At 47.0% G+C, this 19,642-nt stretch overlaps 1 protein-coding gene across 1 annotated transcript in view; it reads left to right on the plus strand.

The window, feature by feature from the left end:
• The window catches only part of cacna1ia (calcium voltage-gated channel subunit alpha1 Ia), an 80,658-nt gene that overhangs the window by 30,297 nt on the left and 30,719 nt on the right, over positions 1–19,642 (plus strand). The window contains exons 5-15 of the mRNA XM_035523523.1: positions 2,008–2,350; positions 2,723–2,815; positions 8,449–8,776; positions 9,385–9,794; positions 12,968–13,119; positions 13,377–13,562; positions 15,016–15,133; positions 16,102–16,257; positions 17,060–17,150; positions 17,966–18,126; positions 18,502–18,984. Coding sequence (XP_035379416.1) covers positions 2,008–2,350; positions 2,723–2,815; positions 8,449–8,776; positions 9,385–9,794; positions 12,968–13,119; positions 13,377–13,562; positions 15,016–15,133; positions 16,102–16,257; positions 17,060–17,150; positions 17,966–18,126; positions 18,502–18,984 — 2,521 coding nt within the window. The remainder of the gene's footprint in view (positions 1–2,007; positions 2,351–2,722; positions 2,816–8,448; positions 8,777–9,384; positions 9,795–12,967; positions 13,120–13,376; positions 13,563–15,015; positions 15,134–16,101; positions 16,258–17,059; positions 17,151–17,965; positions 18,127–18,501; positions 18,985–19,642) is intronic.

A 19,642-nucleotide genomic window follows, 5' to 3' on the forward strand; every position in this document is an offset into this window, starting at 1 on the left:
TCAGCTGTCTCATGGGGACATTGTACAAGTGTGCAGTTCCAGACTGCAGCCTGTCCGTCACCAGGCAGGGTTCCTCTGACACCTACCCTGCTCATCACTGGTCATGTTCTGACACAGGACCATTTCTGGCTGGATGTGAGATGATGCGACATTCTCAACACGGCGGTGACACTGGCATTATAATGGTGTGGTAGAGGGGGTTGCAAAAGTTACAGATGTATCAAGCACGGCAGGGTGGCTGGAGTTTTGCAGGTGTCAGTTTCCCGGCTGGGTAGACAGCTGGTCTGCCACTCAAAAAATATATATGCCCTCGGTATCAGTCCTTCCGTCGGAAACGGATCGTTGAAGAGTTTAAGGATGGCCAGGATATCTGTCAATGGATGGACACCTGAGAGGTGCGGTTAATTAGCATTATACCTCACAAATGTCTGATCCTCTCTAACAGTGACTAATAGGGTCACTGATGTCTTTGCTGTTTCTTAGCCTTCTGCTTCTCTCTATCAGGTGCCTTTCTCTCCCTGTCTGTTCACCCCACCCCCATCTGTCTCATATCTGTCTCATATCTGTCTCGTATCTGTCTCGTATCGGTCTCGCTTCATCACTTTTCCTCCCCTCTCTACCTTTTCTGTTTACTTTTCAGAGCAAACAATCTCCACCACTGCTCTCTCTTATTGGACTGCTTATTTTTAAATGAAGATTGACATTTATCGGGGAGATCTGAGAGTTTGTTTAGCATCCCTACAGGGAAATTTCTAGTTTTTAAAAATAATTTGCCTATTGTGTCATTCAGACATTTGTGTGTGTGAAGTGGGAGCTGGACTAAACTAGAAATAGAGTTTTCCCCTGCCTTTCTTCTCAATTAATGGATCCGTTAACTATCGGCCAGCCGATTTGAAGAACTGAGGTTTATCTAGATGAACAGACCCTCTGGTGCAGTCAGTGCTGGTATTGATTGGTGCAGTCTGATCAGCTAGCAGTCAGTGCTGGTATTGATTGGTGCAGTCTGATCAGCTAGCAGTCAGTGCTGGTATTGATTGCTGCAGTCTGATCAGTTAGCAGTCAGTGCTGGTATTGATTGGTTTTGGCTGCTATATGTTGAGTACTGGGAGTGGGGATGAGCCTTCTGTGCAGGCAGAGAGAGACAGCTAAAGCCCAACAATAAAGAAATGAAGTGGTCAGTGTTGCTGTGGTGTGTGTGTGTGTGTGTGTGGCATTAGAATGGCATTAGCCATTCTTCCTGGTCTCTAATCACTCAGTGTTCCTCAGGATACAGCAGTGTTCTGGGGCTCTTACAGTGACACAGTGTATATCAGTCAAGTACAGGAAATGGAAACAGGCTCACAAAGGACATGGGGAATTAGGTGTTTAACGTGATTACCTTTCCTCTCCACCACGAAGGTTTTCGGAGTTTTATTGTTATATGCAGCAGAACACTACATTTGTCTATCAGCCTAAATTTGTCATCTACTGTTAAAAGCGATTTGGGTTCATCATGTGTCAGCCAGTGTTTCCCATTGTCACATTGCTGAGCCATTTACCAGGTTGGGGTGAATGTTTCAGGTTCGTTTGAATCAAACTGGTCAGGGGTTTTTAATCCTGGCCACTCACTGCATAGGTGATCTCCTCCATGGCAGCTAATGAAGTGGAGAAAAGCTATAACACAGGATATGATCTAGCATATGTGTCTGTAAAATATCATTTATTTAGTGGTAATGATACGAGTAAAAATTTATGAAGCAAAATCATAGATTTTTTACTACATTTTTCATCCTTTATCGTATTGTATTGCCTTCACTCCCATAACACACACACACACACACACACACACACACACACACACACACACACACACACACACACACACACACTCAAACACACTGCAGCCCTAATGCCTATGATGCCTAATCACTTCACTCACCCTGTGTAAGTTGGGGTTATGTGCACACACATTGATGGGTCTGATTCCTCTCCTTCTCTCCTCTGCCCCACACCCCTCTCCCCTCTCAGGCCCTCGGGTGTCACGCTCCCTGCGCCCTACTACCAGCCAGAGGAGGAGGACGAGCAGCCCTTCATCTGCTCCCTGGCACAGGACAACGGCATCATGTCCTGCTCAGACGTGCCTGCGCGCCGGGAAGGGGGCAAGGAGTGCTGTCTAGACAGGGAGGACGTCTTCCACCGTCACGCACTGGGCCTGAGCGCCGAACCGCTGGTCAACAGCAGCACCTCCGCCATGGGGCTTTGCGTCAACTGGAACCAGTACTACACCCGCTGCCTCACGGGACACAGCAACCCGCACAAAGGGGCGATCAACTTTGACAACATCGGCTATGCCTGGATTGTCATCTTCCAGGTATGGAGAGGTTATCCGGTGGAGCGCGGGACACCCAGCGGTTAGGGCTGCGCGTGGGTGTGTGGTTGAGGACTGTGTTAGCAGGCGAGCATCTGCAAATTCAAACTCTCCTGCAGTTAAATCAGCGTGGACTCATACTCATGAGTTTAATGTGTTTTAATCCTCCTTGGCCATCTGTACTGAACATCTGTGTCTGGATTTGTTTATTCTTTTAGATGTTTAATTTAGATACAATTGATTTGAAGAGCTAAAATAGCTTCCAGTGTTACTCTGCCCACTGTACTGCTGTTGGATATAGTGACTGTATTTAGTGACCGGCTGCTCTGTTAGTGTGTGTGGTGTGGTTTGATCTCTGTGCTGTTCTGTGTGCAGGTGATCACTCTGGAGGGCTGGGTGGAGATCATGTACTACGTCATGGACGCCCACTCTTTCTACAACTTCATTTACTTTATCTTGCTCATCATCGTAAGTTGTTCTTTTTTTCTTTTTCTTTCTTTCTTGTTCCCTGTGTTTTCTGTTTCTTTCCCTTCTGGTTCTCTCTTTCTTGCTTCCTCCTTTCCTCTCTCTCTTTCTCTCACTATCTCTCTCTCCCTTGTTCTGCTTACAATGTCTTTCTCTCTCCTTATCTCTCTGACTCCTCTCTTGCGTGTGGGCTGGTGTGTGTGTGTGTGTGTGTGTGTGTGTGTGTGTGTGTGTGTGTGTGTGTATTTTAAGTATACGTTATGGTTCATTAAATTACATTAGGTTGGTGTTTAGAGTAGCGTGAATGTCATGTCAGAGGTAAAACTCATTTGTGTCCAAGGTGGCACACAAGCAAAGGTCATATCCATCCCCAGTGTATTCCAAGACCTTTATAGAACCATCCAGCATAACCTCACAAAGAACAAGCAGACTACGATGGGCAGACAGCAAAACGGACAGTTACTCATGCAAGTACAGTCATCATCTTTTGGTTTCTGTCAAGTCCAATGAAAAGCAAGCACTACAGAGGCTGAGCAGATCAGTATGGCCCACAGCACTGATAAATGAAGTCTATGTTCAGCAAATGCAGTGAGTCCTGCAACTGCTCTGCCTGGAGTTATTGCTGTTACTCTGAGAGTGATGTGAAGCTCTGAGCGTTTAGTGATCAGTTGCGCATTTTTTATGACTTACAGATATTCTCTTTGTCTTTAAACTTTAACAGGCACCTCTTGGATTTGGAGATACATACATGCATATATGCATGGTGTGTGGGTGTGTGTGTGTGTGTGTGTGTGTGTATGTATGTATGTATGTGTATATGCGCAAATAACAGTGTAGGTCAAACTAAAATTGAATAGATAACATGAACTCATATAAAACTTTAGCAAATGGTAAATTGCTTGTAAATGATTTAGGATAATAGGTGTTAAATAAATGTTCATGGGTAAATCATTAAAACAGCTCAAGTAGATAATCACTTTTAGCATATGGTAGATAACAATTTAGAAATAACCTATAATAGCCAGGGGTAAAAAGAACCAGTAAAATGATTATTGAATCTTTTCTTTTTTTTACCTCTACATCTGGGCCTGAGTTATGCTCTTCCTAATTGGTGCTTATATTATCTGGGCCACACATTTAACAGTATATAGACCTGCGCAGATCGATTGGCCCATTGAATTGTCGTGAGAAGATTCAATAGCACACTAAAAACAGAATATATAGCAAGTTGAGTGAATAGAGAAACAGAGAGAGAAGGAGAGAGAGAAAGGGTGGTCTATGTTTATGTCTCGCCAAACTGGGTAAAGTGTGTTGTTGACGATGCGTTCAGATTGACTTGTGCAGTTTGCCCACTCACTGGTCTTTTGGGGAAGAGCCTAGAGCATTGCATCCTGAGTTTGGATAGATTACCGTATGTGTGTGTGCGTGTGTGTGTGGGGGGGGCATCTGTGAATGTCAGACAAGAGACACCTGGATTACTGATGTCATTGATGGCTGCCCCAGAGACACTGAAGTCATTTTGGTCGGACTAATAGCAGGTTCAGGTTCCGGGGGGGGGGGTTGTTTGAATGCTGGTGTGTCACTGCATAATATTGCAAAAGTCAACCATGTGAGTGCATTACTATTTAATTAGAGCCTATCAGAGTCAGATCCCTGCTAGGATCACAGATGGCGCTACACTCGCTGGTAGTGACCCTGCCACGGCAACACAACACAAACACCCTGCCAGACTGTCATGTGACCTGTCCCAGCATGCACCAGCACCTGTCTCATGCAGTAACTGCACATAGTGCCCGTATACTGTGTGGTTTTCTCAGCTGTGAACAGGTGCAGGCCACCATGCTGGCCAGTCTGCAGTGTTCTGCTGTCAGGCAGGACCTTCTGCTGAGCCCCCTGACACCTGAGTGTCATAAACTGTGCATTTACCCCAGAACAGAAAAACATTGTTCCAGCAGTTTTCCAAACATGCGTGCGTAAATGCATAATTTTACTTTCAAACGTGCCTTGGCTTTGGTGCCGCTTAATAGTTCATGATCTGCAGTTGTGGCTCCGTATTTTAGGCGCGGTATAGAGTAGCGCTCTGCTACTGTCTGGTGGTGCTCTCTTGCCAGCTTTTCACAGCTGACCATAACAGCCCTCAAACAATAACAGCCCTCAGTAAGAGCCCCCAGCTTTTCACAGCTGACAATAACAACCCTCAGCATCCTCACCTTATCAACACAATACCTCTTTTTTTGGAGTTTGCAGGTATGTGTGTGTGTTTGTGTTTTCAGGACAATGTCCTGACTATGTAGGAAAGCCAGTGTTTAAACAGGGAGGGCCTTACTTGTCAGGACCAGCTAAATATTTCATCCAGAGTAAAGTCCTTTTTACAAAAGCTAATTTTTCTGAAAGGGTAGAAAACCTCTCTTTTTAGAGGTTCAAGTTAAGGTTAGGCTTTGGCCTAGAAAAAAAACGTGAAAAGCATATTTATGACTCCATGTCAGACAAGTTCTAAAAATGCATGTGTGTGTAAGCAAGCAAGCACATGAGTAGGTGTATACCTGTATTTTCTTTCTCCTCAGCACATTTTATTTACTCCTTGGTTGCTGTGATGCCTTAGTAACCAGGCAACCACACGACCAGGCGCTGCTACCTGTGGAGAGCCGAATATAGTGTGTACTACCACAGTAGCGAGACCTGCTGGGTCTACCCATTCATTACACTTCTGTTGGAGTCCATTCAGCACAATTGGCCTCAGCTCCTCTCTGTTTTTCTTTCTTTCTTTCTTTATATGTTAATTTATTTATTTAGCTCTATTGTCCAGTCAGCTCGATGTACTGGAAAATCTGACTGCTTTACATTGCTCTGCTTGCACAACTGCAATGGTGTTGGTTTAACCATGAAAACATTGTTAGAACTTTGGCTATCGGACAGTAGCAGCCATTGGAATGTAGAAATCAAAGTTCTAGAGCAAAGCTGAAACAGAGTAAGTCTATGTTCTGTTACACTACGTTAACTACTTAACCACCTATGTATGGTTTATTAACCATACATAAATTTCACCTGCCTCAGATAGCTGCATTGGTGGGGTTGTTACTTTTGCTTTTCTTAGAGCACTTTGTTGTGTAATTGGATAAGACTAATGTGGAAAGCAATGGCATTGACTGGTCCATCACCTCTGCTGAGGGCCTTTTTCTCTTCTCGCTTTCAGTCTCTCCATCCATCTTCATCTGCCTGCACGGGCGCCTGTGTGTGTGCGTGTGTGTGTGCTTCTCCATTACAAGAGCATTCATTAAACAAAAGCATGCATCATTTTGCGTTGAGCAAAAACTCTTCAGTATGGCTGCCGATCTATTCTCACCTCTCTCTGTTTCTACCTGTTGTTTATTGTCCCTCTCGCCAAGTACTTTGTGACTTTTACTCAAACTAAGAGTAAGATTTCTGAGGGAAATGCAAATTGGCACGTGCTAAACTCCCTGCAGACTTGAAGCAGGCAAAAAAATGTGACCACAATTATTGTGTGTAGATCAGACTAACTTTATCTTGTGCATGAGTTAGAGTACGCGCGTGTGTGTGTGTGTGAGAGAGAGAGAGAGAGAGAGAGAGAGAGAGAGAGAGAGAGAGAGAGAGAGAGAGAGAGAGAGAGAGAGAGAGAGATATTCATGCAGGTCCATGCAATGCCTAAATAAAGCCGCACATTGTTCTGATTGGGTTTGATTAAGAGAAGAGTGTTCTGCCCATCAGAATCTCAGAGCAGTTGGACAGATGTGGGGGTCAGACCCCCCCAGCTGCTCCACACAGCTGCCCCCTCATCTCCTTCCTCCCTCCCTGCCAACATCTTTACTTTGATCCTCATTTCTCATAGCCAAGCTACAGTATGTTTTCATTAAATGTGGCCCTGGGACTGCAGTTGCCCATGCGTGCGCGAGTGCGAGCGCGAGCGCGTGCGTGTGCGTGCGCTGACGGCTCTTGCTTTAGAGTGATATAAATGGTGTGCGATACGCGAACAGGCACTCTGCTCTGATGAGTTTGGGTCTGCTTCATGCTCCATCTTGAAAATGGCCCCTAATAATGTAACAAGCCTGACACATCCATCATGCTGATCTTTGCAGCACTGAATCAGGTAAACACACCCTCACACCCCCAAACTACCCCTCAGCCAGAGAGAAGAGGGAGTTTTTTATATATATAATTTTAGCTGTTTTTATTTGCTTATTTTTCTTCGACATGTTGAGTCCGTTGTGCTGGGTCTCTACTCTGTACCACTATAGTCCCTCCAGCCTGTGTGATGAAGAACACATGAACCCTCAATCGCATGAATTTTACTGGCCGTGACCAGGAGCTTTCCCGCACATCTCTGCTGCCTGATCCTGCGTCTGACTGGCTCAGGCTGTGTTGAGCGTTAAAGCTGCCTGCTGCCACGTGTCGGTCATTTTGTAGGGTGCACATGCATTGACTGTCATTTGTTAATTTGGTGGACAAATGGTAATGGTAGTTCTGAACCCATTTTGGCTTAAAACTGCACAAACGCAGGTGCAACAAGGTATTTTTCTCACTTGGAGCAGGCACATAAAGACCAGTATCTAACAATGGCATTTTGACCATAAACATCATCCCATTAAAACTATTATTTACTAAATTACTAAATACAAAATAGTTTTATTTATTTTTATTTATTATTTGTATTATTTGTAAGGAAAAGCAATTCTGAAGTGACTGCTAACTGTGAGTCAGGCAGTTGGTGAGTCATTACTCATGGAAAATTATATAATTTAATTAGTCATATCACAATTATATAAATAATGTATAATCAACACAGTGAACAAAAACAACAACAATAATAATAACAATAATTTGTATCATCACTGAGTGTCACACACTTTGGTATGGTGACTCTATACTTCCCTGACAAGTCTGGTTCCTCGTCTGTGCATTTTTTTTGGTACTGCAGTGCCTACATGCTCGCTACCATGACGATATTGTCACAGCATTGTGTGTCACTGCACTGTGTGCGCTGTATGGCCAGCACACACTCAGCATTTTAAAGGGACTGAGAGGACCTGTGCCGCATTGCTCTGGATCACTGCCTCTGCCTCTCTGGCCATGAGAATAGCAAGCAAAATTACTGCCACGCCCACACACACCTGCACGATATGCTATCAGTCTCACCTTTACTGAGTGTAGCAGAACGAATTTAAACCAGCAGCCCCCGCACGGCCTCAGCCTTCTTTTGAATGATTTAATGAACTGGCCCCGTTTGGATGCTTAATGGGCTGGGGTGGGCCAGCCTTTAGTCCTGCAGCTCCTATCAGCTGATTCCCACTGATCAGGTAATAATCGTCGCGCTCCAGACCTTTAATTATTTGAATCAGCTGTCCTACTGATGGAGGGGGCTGGAATTAATGTTTGATTTCAAGCCATCCTTCTTAGATAAGGCACTGGCCCTGTATCTTTTTTTCTTTTTTTTTTACTTTAGTTAATTAAAGGTTATCCCAGAGAGATAACGACCTCACGGACCGATGAAGGATCATCCTCATTTCTTCTTCTTCTTTTTTTACAGATTGTTTCCCAGACTGAATAACAGTCCCCTTCCAACAGCTCTCGTTGCCGCGGCTCTAGTCGTGAGACGTTGACGCTTTCTGTCCGCCCCACAGATCGGCTCCTTCTTCATGATCAACCTGTGCCTGGTGGTCATCGCCACGCAGTTCTCCGAGACCAAGCAGCGCGAGCACCAGCTGATGCAGGAGCAGCGGGCCGCGTGCCTGTCCTCCAGCACGCTGGCCTCCATGGCCGAGCCGGGCGACTGCTATGAAGAGCTCTTCCAGCTGGTGTGCCACATGCTCCGCAAGGCCCGCCGCCGCTCTGCTGCCCTCTACTACACGCTCCGCGGCAAGCCTCCGCCCCAAAGAGGAGGCAGGGGCCGGGGACGGGGAGGAGCCAACGGAAATGGCAGGGAGCGGTATCGCCGCTGCTCGGCTCAGAGTGAGTAGAGGGCCAGCGGAGGGCGGGGCATAGGCAGAGCGGGCGGAGCCGTTAGGGGAGGTGTAAAAGCAGAGAGTTTGAATTGGATGCAAGGAATCCACGTTAAAAGATAGCAACATGGAACAGCCAGGTTTGTCGCTTTTACTCATGAGTTCCGATGATGCGTGATTTGGTGTGCGCCCTGTTCCCCGTGTCTCCTGTTCAAATATTGCACATTCTCTCTTCAGTTCAGTGGCATCTGCTAAGTAAGAAAGCCCAGCAGAGGTAAAAACTGTTTGCTGTAGAGGCTCCGCTACATAATACATGGGAAAACATTAGAATTTCAAATACAAAACCGGTGAGGTAGAGTATTGGTACTCAGTGAACCCAAGCATGAGAAGAGTCATGTAAAATGGATTTGGATGAAACATACAAAACCTTTTTGAAAATCATGCCATTTACGTAAGCGTGGTTTGTTCTGTTAGTCATTCCTGAAGGTGAAATAAGAATAATTAAAGACATTTAACTGTCTGGATATTTGAGAGCCATGCTGGTTTCTCCTTGTCTCTCACTCATTCTTACTTTCACAGTGAGACTCATTGTTTCCTGTGTTCCTGGTCTTGTCCCAGTGTCTCAGTGTCCACACCGGAGGAAACTGGAGCATGGCTCCCAGCCTCTGGAGAATGCCGTCTCCCTGTCCGTCACCCCCAACCCCGAGGACTGCCCACAGTGCACGTCCCTGTCACTCAGAGAGGGGGTGAGTCCTGGGGTGAACTCAGCCAATGGGGAGGATGAGGAGGGGGCCCTGGAGGAGACTGACAGGGAGGAGAACCACTTAGAGGACAGAGGGGATGAGGACTTGGAGGAGGATGAGGAAAAGAAGAAGAGAAATCGCTCCTGTTTGGGGAGCAGTAAGGACATCTGGGACGAGACGCGACTGAAACTGTGGAGTATTGTGGAGAGCAAGTACTTCAACAGAGGGATCATGATTGCCATTCTCATCAACACCATCAGCATGGGCATAGAACATCATAACCAGGTAAATGCTCATGTGTGTAACCTCGACCCTAACCGGAAAATCGATCCGTGTCAGATAGGTGCATCTCTACCCGTGAGCTGACATAACGCACCAATCAAGGCAGGCTGGAGGACGGAACTGCTGCGGTTTGTCTGCCAGATTTGAGCTGATCAATTTAGTTTGGGTCTTGTGGCAGTCACGCCATTATTTTGGCACTTCATGATTGGAACAGCGGGGCTTTGAAGGAGTCCCTGTTCCCTCTGTCTGCTTCGTGGTATTAGTTATTACTGTAATAGCTCCTGTCCCCAGCAGCGGTGAGTTCATAAACACTGCTCGTCAGCCTAACGACAGCACTTGCGGAGACACGCGAGAGCGTTCGTGTTCCAGGGGCGCTAGGAGCACAGCGCTACCGTTGCCTGCTCCAGCATTCTCTTCTCCTCCCTCTCTACTTTCCAGTCTTTCACTCTCCTTCTGTCTCTCTCTCTGTCTCTCTCATCCTGTCTCTCTCTCCCTCTCTGCTGTCTAATCCACCCCCTCACTTCTTCTCTGCCTGCAGTATATGCTTATTCTCTCATCTCCGTGGAGGCTAAAAATAACGTCTCACCCCTACATCTGAGAGAGAGAGAGAGAGAGAGAGAGAGAGAGAGAAACGGAAGCACCGTTTTTCCGTTACACAGCAGTTTTGGCCTTCTAAATATGTAGTCAATTACAAATCATTCAAATGTAAAACACACACTCACACCCACATACACACACACACACACACACACACAAACACACAACACACACACCACTATCACTAGTTCTTTCTCTCTCTCGTGACTCAGACCCACTCTCAAAACAGTCCTCATTATTATGCAGACTAGAAATATTGAAAATATGTTGGAAAGATCATAATATTTACAAATCCGTGGGCAGCAGCCGGCAGTTGTGAGAGTGTGCTTGAGTACTCGATGAGAGAGATGTGATTTGCTAGACTCAAACACTCCTCGTCACAGGTAGCAAACACTGAAAGGTCTAAAGGTGCATTTAGAGAAACAGGTGAGGACAGAAAACAAGACGAGAGGAGAGAGGACAAGGCTGAAAAGAGTCAGGCAGAGACGGGCGAGTCCAGCAGTGTCTGAAACATGAGGAGGAGTCCAGCACTGTCTGAAACATGAGGAGGAGTCCAGCAGTGTCTGAAACATGAGGAGGAGTTCAGCAGTGTCTGAAACATGAGGAGGAGTTCAGCACTGTCTGAAACATGAGGAGGAGTTCAGCACTGTCTGAAACATGAGGAGGAGTTCAGCAGTGTCTGAAACATGAGGAGGAGTTCAGCAGTGTCTGAAACATGAGGAGGAGTTCAGCAGTGTCTGAAACATGAGGAGGAGTTCAGCAGTGGTTGAAACATGAGGAGTTCAGCAGTGGCTGAAACATGAGGAGGAGTTCAGCACTGTCTGAAACATGAGGAGGAGTTCAGCAGTGGTTGAAACATGAGGAGTTCAGCAGTGGCTGAAACATGAGGAGGAGTTCAGCACTGTCTGAAACATGAGGAGGAGTTCAGCAGTGGTTGAAACATGAGGAGGAGTTCAGCAGTGGCTGAAACATGAGGAGGACTTCAGCAGCGGTTGAAACATGAGGAGTTCAGCAGTGGCTGAAACATGAGGAGGAGTTCAGCAGTGGTTGAAACATGAGGAGTTCAGCAGTGGCTGAAACATGAGGAGGAGTTCAGCACTGTCTGAAACATGAGGAGGAGTTCAGCAGTGGCTGAAACATGAGGAGGAGTTCAGCACTGTCTGAAACATGAGGAGGAGTTCAGCACTGTCTGAAACATGAGGAGGAGTTCAGCAGTGGTTGAAACATGAGGAGGAGTTCAGCAGTGTTTCTGTTCATGTGTGTCCTTGCCATTATCTGCACTAATTGCTGGGTCAATAATCCAATGCTTTAGATGACAGCTTCTCAGTGCTGCCCCTGGTTTTGTTTCTGTTTGTCTTTTTGTTCTTGAGCCCAGGTCATTGATGGAGGCAAATCGATCAGAGGGAGATGGATGTGTCTCATGATCAGATGGTGTGAAACAGAAAAACGGAGAGAGCAAAAGAGAAACAGACACATATTCTCTCCTTCTATATTAATGTCAGAGTTAATGCGCACAGACACACACAAACACACTCAGGTCCTATGCCTTTTTCGCAAGCGTCTGGGGGCTTTATTGTCAGGTGGTTGGTACAGAGATAGCACTTTTGATCTGCAGCTCACATGCACAGTAATCCCACCGACTACACCAGCGCTGCAGAGATCTGCACTACTCACACAAAGTGTATCGCCAGCATCAGAGACTGACAAGCAGATCACCTACGTGATGCCGTTGCCGTGGTTAGCGATGTGGTCCCTTCTGGATGGGAGTAAAGAAGGTTTTAAGCCCAGCTCTTCTCCGAAACACAAGCCTCTGATCATGTGTTCCTGCTGAGAAGACAGGTCAGGTACGGTGAGCTTCATCAGATCTCATGATTGCAAAGTTTGCACAAAGCAAAACGTACTTGGAGAGTAAGAACTAGCTGAACTGGAAGGAGGCCAGGGTGGTTTCATGGTGTAATATCTTACTCTCAAATTTATAGACCTTCTGTGTTTCTTTCACTGTATACACTGAATAATTCATAGTCACTAAATAATGTGACTTAAGATTAATAACCGAATAATAAAACCTGGAGTTTGTGCATTTAAGGTTTAAGGCAAGAAAAGGTTTTTTTTGTTGCTTTATTTATTTATTTATTTGCATCATTAAAACCCGGGGCTCTTACCAGCGGTACTGATTCTCTAATGTGTTGCCTATTTATAGAGTAAGTGTTTATGAAGCAGCTGGAAGTGTGGGGAACGTTACTTCCCCGTGTCTCTGTATGCTGAACTGGCCTTATAGCATGTGTGTTCTTTTAGGAGAGGTCACAGCAGTGGTAGAGAAAGCATTGGAGTGCACAGGGTTTCCCTCCACTCCGGCTGCAGCCGCTGCCTTCTGACTAGCCGTTCCTTAGAGCCTCATGCTCCATACAGCCATCTCGCAATGTGGCTGCCTTCACAGATGACCACAAAACTTTTGAAGGGACTGTTGCTCCAGTATCGTGTCTTCCTTTTCTTTCCTTCTTTCCCTCCATCTCTATCTTGCTCTCACTCCCTGTCTCTCCCTCCTTCTACCTTTCTCTCTCTCTCTCTCATGACTTCAGCCTGAGGAGTTGACCAACGTCCTGGAGATCTGCAACATCGTCTTCACCAGCATGTTCACCCTGGAGATGATCCTCAAGCTCACTGCCTTCGGCTTCTTCCAGTACCTGCGGAACCCCTACAACATCTTCGACGGCATCATTGTCATCATCAGGTCGGCCCTGCCGGTGTTGCATGAGGCTGCAAATTAAGCCGACGACAGGCACACGTGTGCTGCATTATTCCGAATCTAATGTCAGTTTTGAGCGCGTTGTTAGTGTGGCGAGTAAGAGCAGTCAAGGTAGCAGTACCAGTCTCAAATGTAACTGGGCAAACTGCATCCCGTCATGTCTCTCTGTCTCATGGTCCCTCTGTCTGCCTCTCTCTCTCTCTGTCTCACTCTGTCCTCTCTGTATCCCTGTCCCTGCGCAGTGTCTGTGAGATCATAGGCCAGTCTGACGGCGGCCTGTCCGTGCTGAGGACGTTTCGGCTTCTGAGAGTCATTAAGTTGGTGCGCTTCATGCCGGCTCTGCGCAGGCAGCTGGTGGTGCTGATGAAGACCATGGACAACGTGGCCACCTTCTGTATGCTGCTCATGCTCTTCATCTTCATCTTCAGGTTAGAAGCTGTAAGCGGGCGTGGGTGTGTGTGATTACGTACGGTTCTGTACATTCCATGATTCATCGCTTTTTTTTGCTTTTTTTTCTCCAGGTGCTTGTGTCTAAACTTCCATACTGTGTGCACTCTATCAACCACTATCCACACACCTTTTAAGAAATCATCTCCCTTTTGACAATGGCAACCTCATGGTCCCAGAGCAACCCTCTCTAGGACTGGTTGGAGAGAGAGTGTGTGTGTGTGTGTATGTGTCTATGTGAATGGCACCATTAGCCTTCTCCACTATGGCAGCCCCCTGAGGATGCAGGCATGAGGCTGTGTGGATGGATGGCGGGCGATGTAATAACACTAAACCCCCCTGTTTCCCCTGCTGCCCGCTGCACCTCCCCCTCTCCCGGCCGCAGCGCCGTGCCCCCTGACGAGCGCTCCCAGACGGATGTAGGCTAATGGCGGATTGAGTGCATTAACCGCTGCCGCCCATCCGTCATGTCCTCCCCCGTGCCTTCAGAGCGTGCCTCTCCCCCCGCCCAGGCAAAGTTACAGTCCTGATTTATGGGTCGTAAGCGGGTGCAGTTAGTGCCTATCTTGGGCCCTGCCTCCAGGAGCTGCAGGAGCAGGGGGCGAGCAGATGGCCGCTATACGTCCGCTTTTGGATGGGGAGGACAATGCATCAGCAGGACCGGCCGAGCTCAGTTTGAAATGACTCGATCCAGGTCTGCATGAAAAAAGCACGATGGTGTAAACATTGAACAGCGTTACATGGTAGAATGTATCCAGTGTTAGCAGTGTTGAATTGTAGAGTGCCTGAACTACTGTAGTCATTCACGCCTTGCAGGCTGGTCAGAGGTCACCAGGCTGCAGCGGTTTTGGCACCTCGAACCCCACATAGCTCAGTTTATGTGCATTTACGTAGTCCCTGTCCCCGCCCCATTGCCCTGTAATCTCTGTGTCCCCTCCCATCTGTCTCTCTGAGTCTCTCACTGACATCCCACAGGGGTACTTACTTGGCACTTCCTTCAGGACACATGCCACTTTTATCTGCAGATCCCTGTCAGAGTCGCTCATCGTCCCTCTGAGGTTTATATAGTAGAGGATCGAGAAGTTCAGAAAATCTCAGTGACGCAGGGGGATTTAGCCTCCGTTTCCTGGCAACGGTGTCAGCTGAAAAATCGAAGCCTTGACTATGGAACTGTACCTCTCCTTGGGGGAAGGGGATGGCATTAGAAATATATACCTGTTTGTGTTTTGCTTCGTTTTTTTGTTTAGCAAATCACCACAATGTCACAGTGTTCAGTAATTCGCTGTCTCCTTACATGACAAATCATGAGCGGTTAGCGCTCTGCCATCATAGTGGAATTGTCCACATCCAGCTGCAGAAGTGGAGGCGAGATGAAGCTGGTGGGAGCTCAGGGGGAGTGGGAACTAAACAATGCATTGTTTAATGTTTGAGCAGCATCCTGGGAATGCACATATTTGGCTGTAAGTTCAGCCTGAAAACCGAGGCTGGAGACACAGTGCCGGACAGGAAGAACTTTGACTCTCTGCTCTGGGCCATCGTCACTGTGTTTCAGGTACGGACACTTCATTACACTGGCCGTACTACCTATTAACAGAGCACCTGTGTTAGTCTCTAACCAACGCCTCATTCGTAGTTTCCTCATGGCAGTGAAATATTATATTTAAACCTGCTGTAAGCATTTTTGAGAGTCTCCTAAATGTCTTTAAATCACTGATCACTATTACTAAATACTCTACTCGAGAATAGCTGCTAGAACACTTGCTCAGTGATTGAAGAGTTGCTTGAAGAGTTGCTCTGTAATCTGACTCTAGGACAGCTGCTTGAAGAGTTGCTCTGTAATCTGGCTCTAGGACAGCTGCTTGAAGAGTTGCTCTGTAGTCTGGCTCTAGGACAGCTGCTTGAGGAGTTGCTCTGTAATCTGGCTCTAGGGCAGCTGCTTGAAGAGTTGCTCTGTAATCTGGCTCTAGGGCAGCTGCTTGAAGAGTTGCTCTGTAGTCTGGCTCTAGGACATCTGCTTGAAGAGTTGCTCTGTAGTCTGGCTCTAGGACATCTGCTTGAAGAGTTGCTCTGTAATCTGGCTCTAGGACATCTGCTTGAAGAGTTGCTCTGTAATCTGGCTCTAGGACATCTGCTTGAAGAGTTGCTCTGTAATCTGCAATAAAACTGTTTAAATAATTTTTTTTAATGTATTATGTAAAGATTTCCTAAGCAACGAGGGAACTTTGCTACAAGGAACCACTCCCCTCTACTTGTGGATTTGTGTGTGAATACAGCATATGGAGGGATAGGCTATGTGCCGGGTCTTTGGAGGGAGGAACTTTGCAGAAACGTTTGGATGTGGGTGGAAGGATTAGAGGGAAGGGAGGATTCCTTCAGCGCATTTTCCACTTAATTATGGCATCTTTAGGGACAGTATGAACACATGTATTTACATAAGCAAGCATATAGTTCTTCTGATTTTCTTGGTGTTCCTGTAGGAAAAAAAAAATATTTGGGGTGTGTGTGTGTGTGTGTGTGTAGATCCTAACTCAGGAGGACTGGAACATGGTGCTGTACAACGGCATGGCCTCCACATCTCCTCTTGCTGCCCTCTATTTTGTGGCCCTCATGACCTTCGGGAACTACGTTCTCTTCAACCTGCTTGTGGCCATTTTGGTGGAAGGCTTTCAGGCTGAGGTAAAGCATACGCCTCAGGGCTGCTGGGTAATTGAGTTCTGGATTGGGTCTAATGCCACAACCTTTGGGAACAATTGCAGTGGTATGTATGAGAAATCAGGGGTCACAGTGTTGAATTAAATACAGTGTGGAGTGTGTGAAATATTTTGATCTGAGACATACATGAAAGGGACAAAACTGACTCTTTTGAGAGTATACAGGGTCAAGTGAAACATGAACAGAGTGAAGTCAGCTTTGAGTGAATGCATGTTAAGTCCACTGCTCACCCATATTCAACTATGAAGTAAAAAAAGAGCCCCATTTCAGGAGTCACTGTGACAGCATGGATTTTAGTGCTGCACAGCAAACCGAGAGGATTAACAAAGGGTCATTTGCTTTTATTCCATACTTGTATCACTAAGTTATTTTCTATGAGGTCTCAGGAGACATCTGATGGCAGAATTTATTTTTTGACACACATGGGTCTGTAAACTGGGCTATATCAGGCAGGTAGGCAGACTGCAGGAGTAGGTTATCTCCCCCGAGAGCGTCAAGAAGTGGGCTTTCAGGTTGTGGTCTACATCTTTGATGCAGACTGAGGGAGTAAGAGCACTGAACTGGCACAACAACAGCCGTGAGGAGGTCACCCCAAACAACATGCCCACTGCTCACTGTCACCCTGCTGTTTAATAGTGTTTCCTGTTTGCTAACATTTTCTCTCTCTACTCTTGCCATACTCTCTCTCTCTCTCTCTCTCTCTCTCTCTCTCTCTCTCTCTCCCTCTCTCTCTCTCTGTTTGTCTCTCTCTCTCTCTCTCCTGCAGGGTGATGCTAACCGGTCATACTCAGATGACAACAGGTCTTCCTGCAACTTTGAGGAAATGGAGAGAGAGAAGGATCCCCTCCAGTTGTCAGGTACAGTGCTGTGGGTGGCCTGGGGGCCTGCTCTAGTGTGTGTGTGTGTGTGTGTGTGTGCGTGTGTGTGTGTGTGTGTGTGTGTGTGTGTGTGTGTGTTTGAACTTTGATAACATACTATCTCAGACATGTGTTGTAACCCCTGCTGAGATCCACTGGTAGGAAATTATGCTGGTACATTATGCAGTGGGCTGTCTTGAATTCTTTCCATTTGCTTTGCTTTATATATATATATATATATATATATATATATATATATATATATATATATATATATATATATATATATATATATATATTTATTTATTTTTATTTTTTTATTTTTTTTTTTTATAAAAGCATGTCTGTGCAATTCTTTATTTAACAGAATTAATACATTAATAATTGATACATTAATAAATAAATCATTAAAGCATGTGGGGATGACTTTAAATACAGATTGACTGCAGAAATTGTCTTGTTGCCATGTGACATAGCAATAAATGATGCAGGCATACAGAGAGCTCTTCAGCAACTCCCAGCTCACAGAAGGCAAACTGATGAGTGTCTCTGCCATAGCCTGGACTCAAAGGAGCCTTGACTTCAGAGGTTCAGAAAGCCTGACATTTTAGTAGGCTTTACAAGACACACTGGTACCTGTGCCTTACAAACAGGAAGCACTCTTGCTCTGTGTGTCTTAATCTGACACCTTTCTTCAGCAAGACGAGGCTTTTTGCTCCCATGCTGCTCTGAAATGTGACTGCATGATCTAGTGCTGACTGGCATAGCCTTTCAATAGGATATGAAATAATTTCCAATTTGTGCCCCTCTTCCAGACCCTAAAATCTGCACCCTGACCCCCAACGGACATCTAGACCTGGGCACGATGCCCAACGCCCTGGGCATGTACCCGGCCGAAAGGTTAAGCTTCACCCTGGGCTCCCGCAAGAGCAGCGTGACCTCACTGGAGAGGGCCAACCCTGAGCAGAGAGCTCTGGTGAGCACTGCCACACAGGGCCCAAACGATTGTTCTCCAGAAGCTTGGGGAGGGTTTGACGGCGCACTTCTGCACCGCAAATCGCCTAAAACCAAGCACAAAGGAGCCTGTAATTAGCCGTCATCTCTGCATGTATTAGCATTTACCACACCATTAATAGGACACTTACATAGCACTCAGAAAACTATAACTAGCCATCAGCCAAGCTCCGCATTAGCATACGCGCGGACCGCACTTGTAAAGCTGAGAGCGACTTAACACGACAAGCACGGCAATGACGTTCCTGACGGAAAGTGTAGTAATTGTTAAAGAAGGCTGATCTGTCAAGGGAGGCTCTTTAAAGCGAGTGGCATTGCGTTCTCCTTGTGCCTACAGTGTCCAGGACGTGGCTCCCTATACCAGAACTGGGGCTGTCCGGCTCCCCACGGCCCGTGGAGCCGCAGGTCCAGCTGGAACAACCAGATGCGGCCCTCGCGTAGCCTGGCCTTGCGGGTCGGCGCCGGGGGCAGCCTGCGGGTGCACGGCGCCCACTCCCAAACGGCAGAGCAGGAGTCGCTCCTGTCTCCTCGGCCCATGCCCCTGCCCCCGCCCCTCCTCTCCCGGCACTTCGTCCCGCAGAGGGACCGGCGTGCCCTGTCCCTGGAGCTCCCGGAGCTGCTGCGGGCACCCAGGCCCCCGGCAGCCCCGCTGCACCCACGCCAGCGCAAGAACAGCCTCTCAGGAGGTGTGGGGAGCGGAGGGGAGCACCAGGACTGCAACGGCAAGACCCCCATGGCTCAGCAGCAGATCCTAAGTGAAGTCTTTCCTGAAGTTAACACGCGCAAGGACAGGGAGGACCTGGAGGATGAGCTCGACTACGTGAGTCTGCGGACCCGTAATGGAGGATGGAGGTGTCCAAACCCGGCCCTGGAGATCTGTTAACCAGCAAAGTTCCAACACACCAGGGTCATGCATTAAGAGGCTACTGAAGGCCTTAATTAGCTGAACTCTGCAGTAGTAGTGCATCACCAGGGCTGGAGTTAGACACCTTGATGCATAATCTGAAACCAAAATTTGTATCTAGTATCGACACTTTGTTGCATAATCCTACCTGGTTGGATTAAACCAAACCTGAGAAGCATATTCTCCTGCCAGGTCAGCCGCTGCCTTTGTGAAAGCAAGCAAGATGCAGCTTAATGCAAGCAGCCTCACAACACTGGCTTGGGTGTTCCTTTCCTCTCTTGAGGGATGCTTCTGAGTTGTGCCCAGTTTCTAAGCGACAAAGCCAAGCGGACGATTAAGCAGTCTCAATTAATGGCAGCATCGAGGATTAGGCCTGACAGATGGCAGTGGGCTCACACATTTTCATTTACACCCCTCGCTCATTTGGTATGCAATTAAGGACAGCGTTATGGCTCCTCCAGGGGGACGGGAATCATGGGATGCCATTGTTTCATAAATGGCCTGACACTCAATTGCATTTGCAGGCATTTGTTCCCTTGTTAGTCGTTCTGGAACGAATCATGTTCTTCGCTTC

The sequence above is a fragment of the Electrophorus electricus genome, chromosome 1, assembly GCF_013358815.1.
Source record: "Electrophorus electricus isolate fEleEle1 chromosome 1, fEleEle1.pri, whole genome shotgun sequence".
Lineage (NCBI taxonomy): Eukaryota > Metazoa > Chordata > Actinopteri > Gymnotiformes > Gymnotidae > Electrophorus > Electrophorus electricus.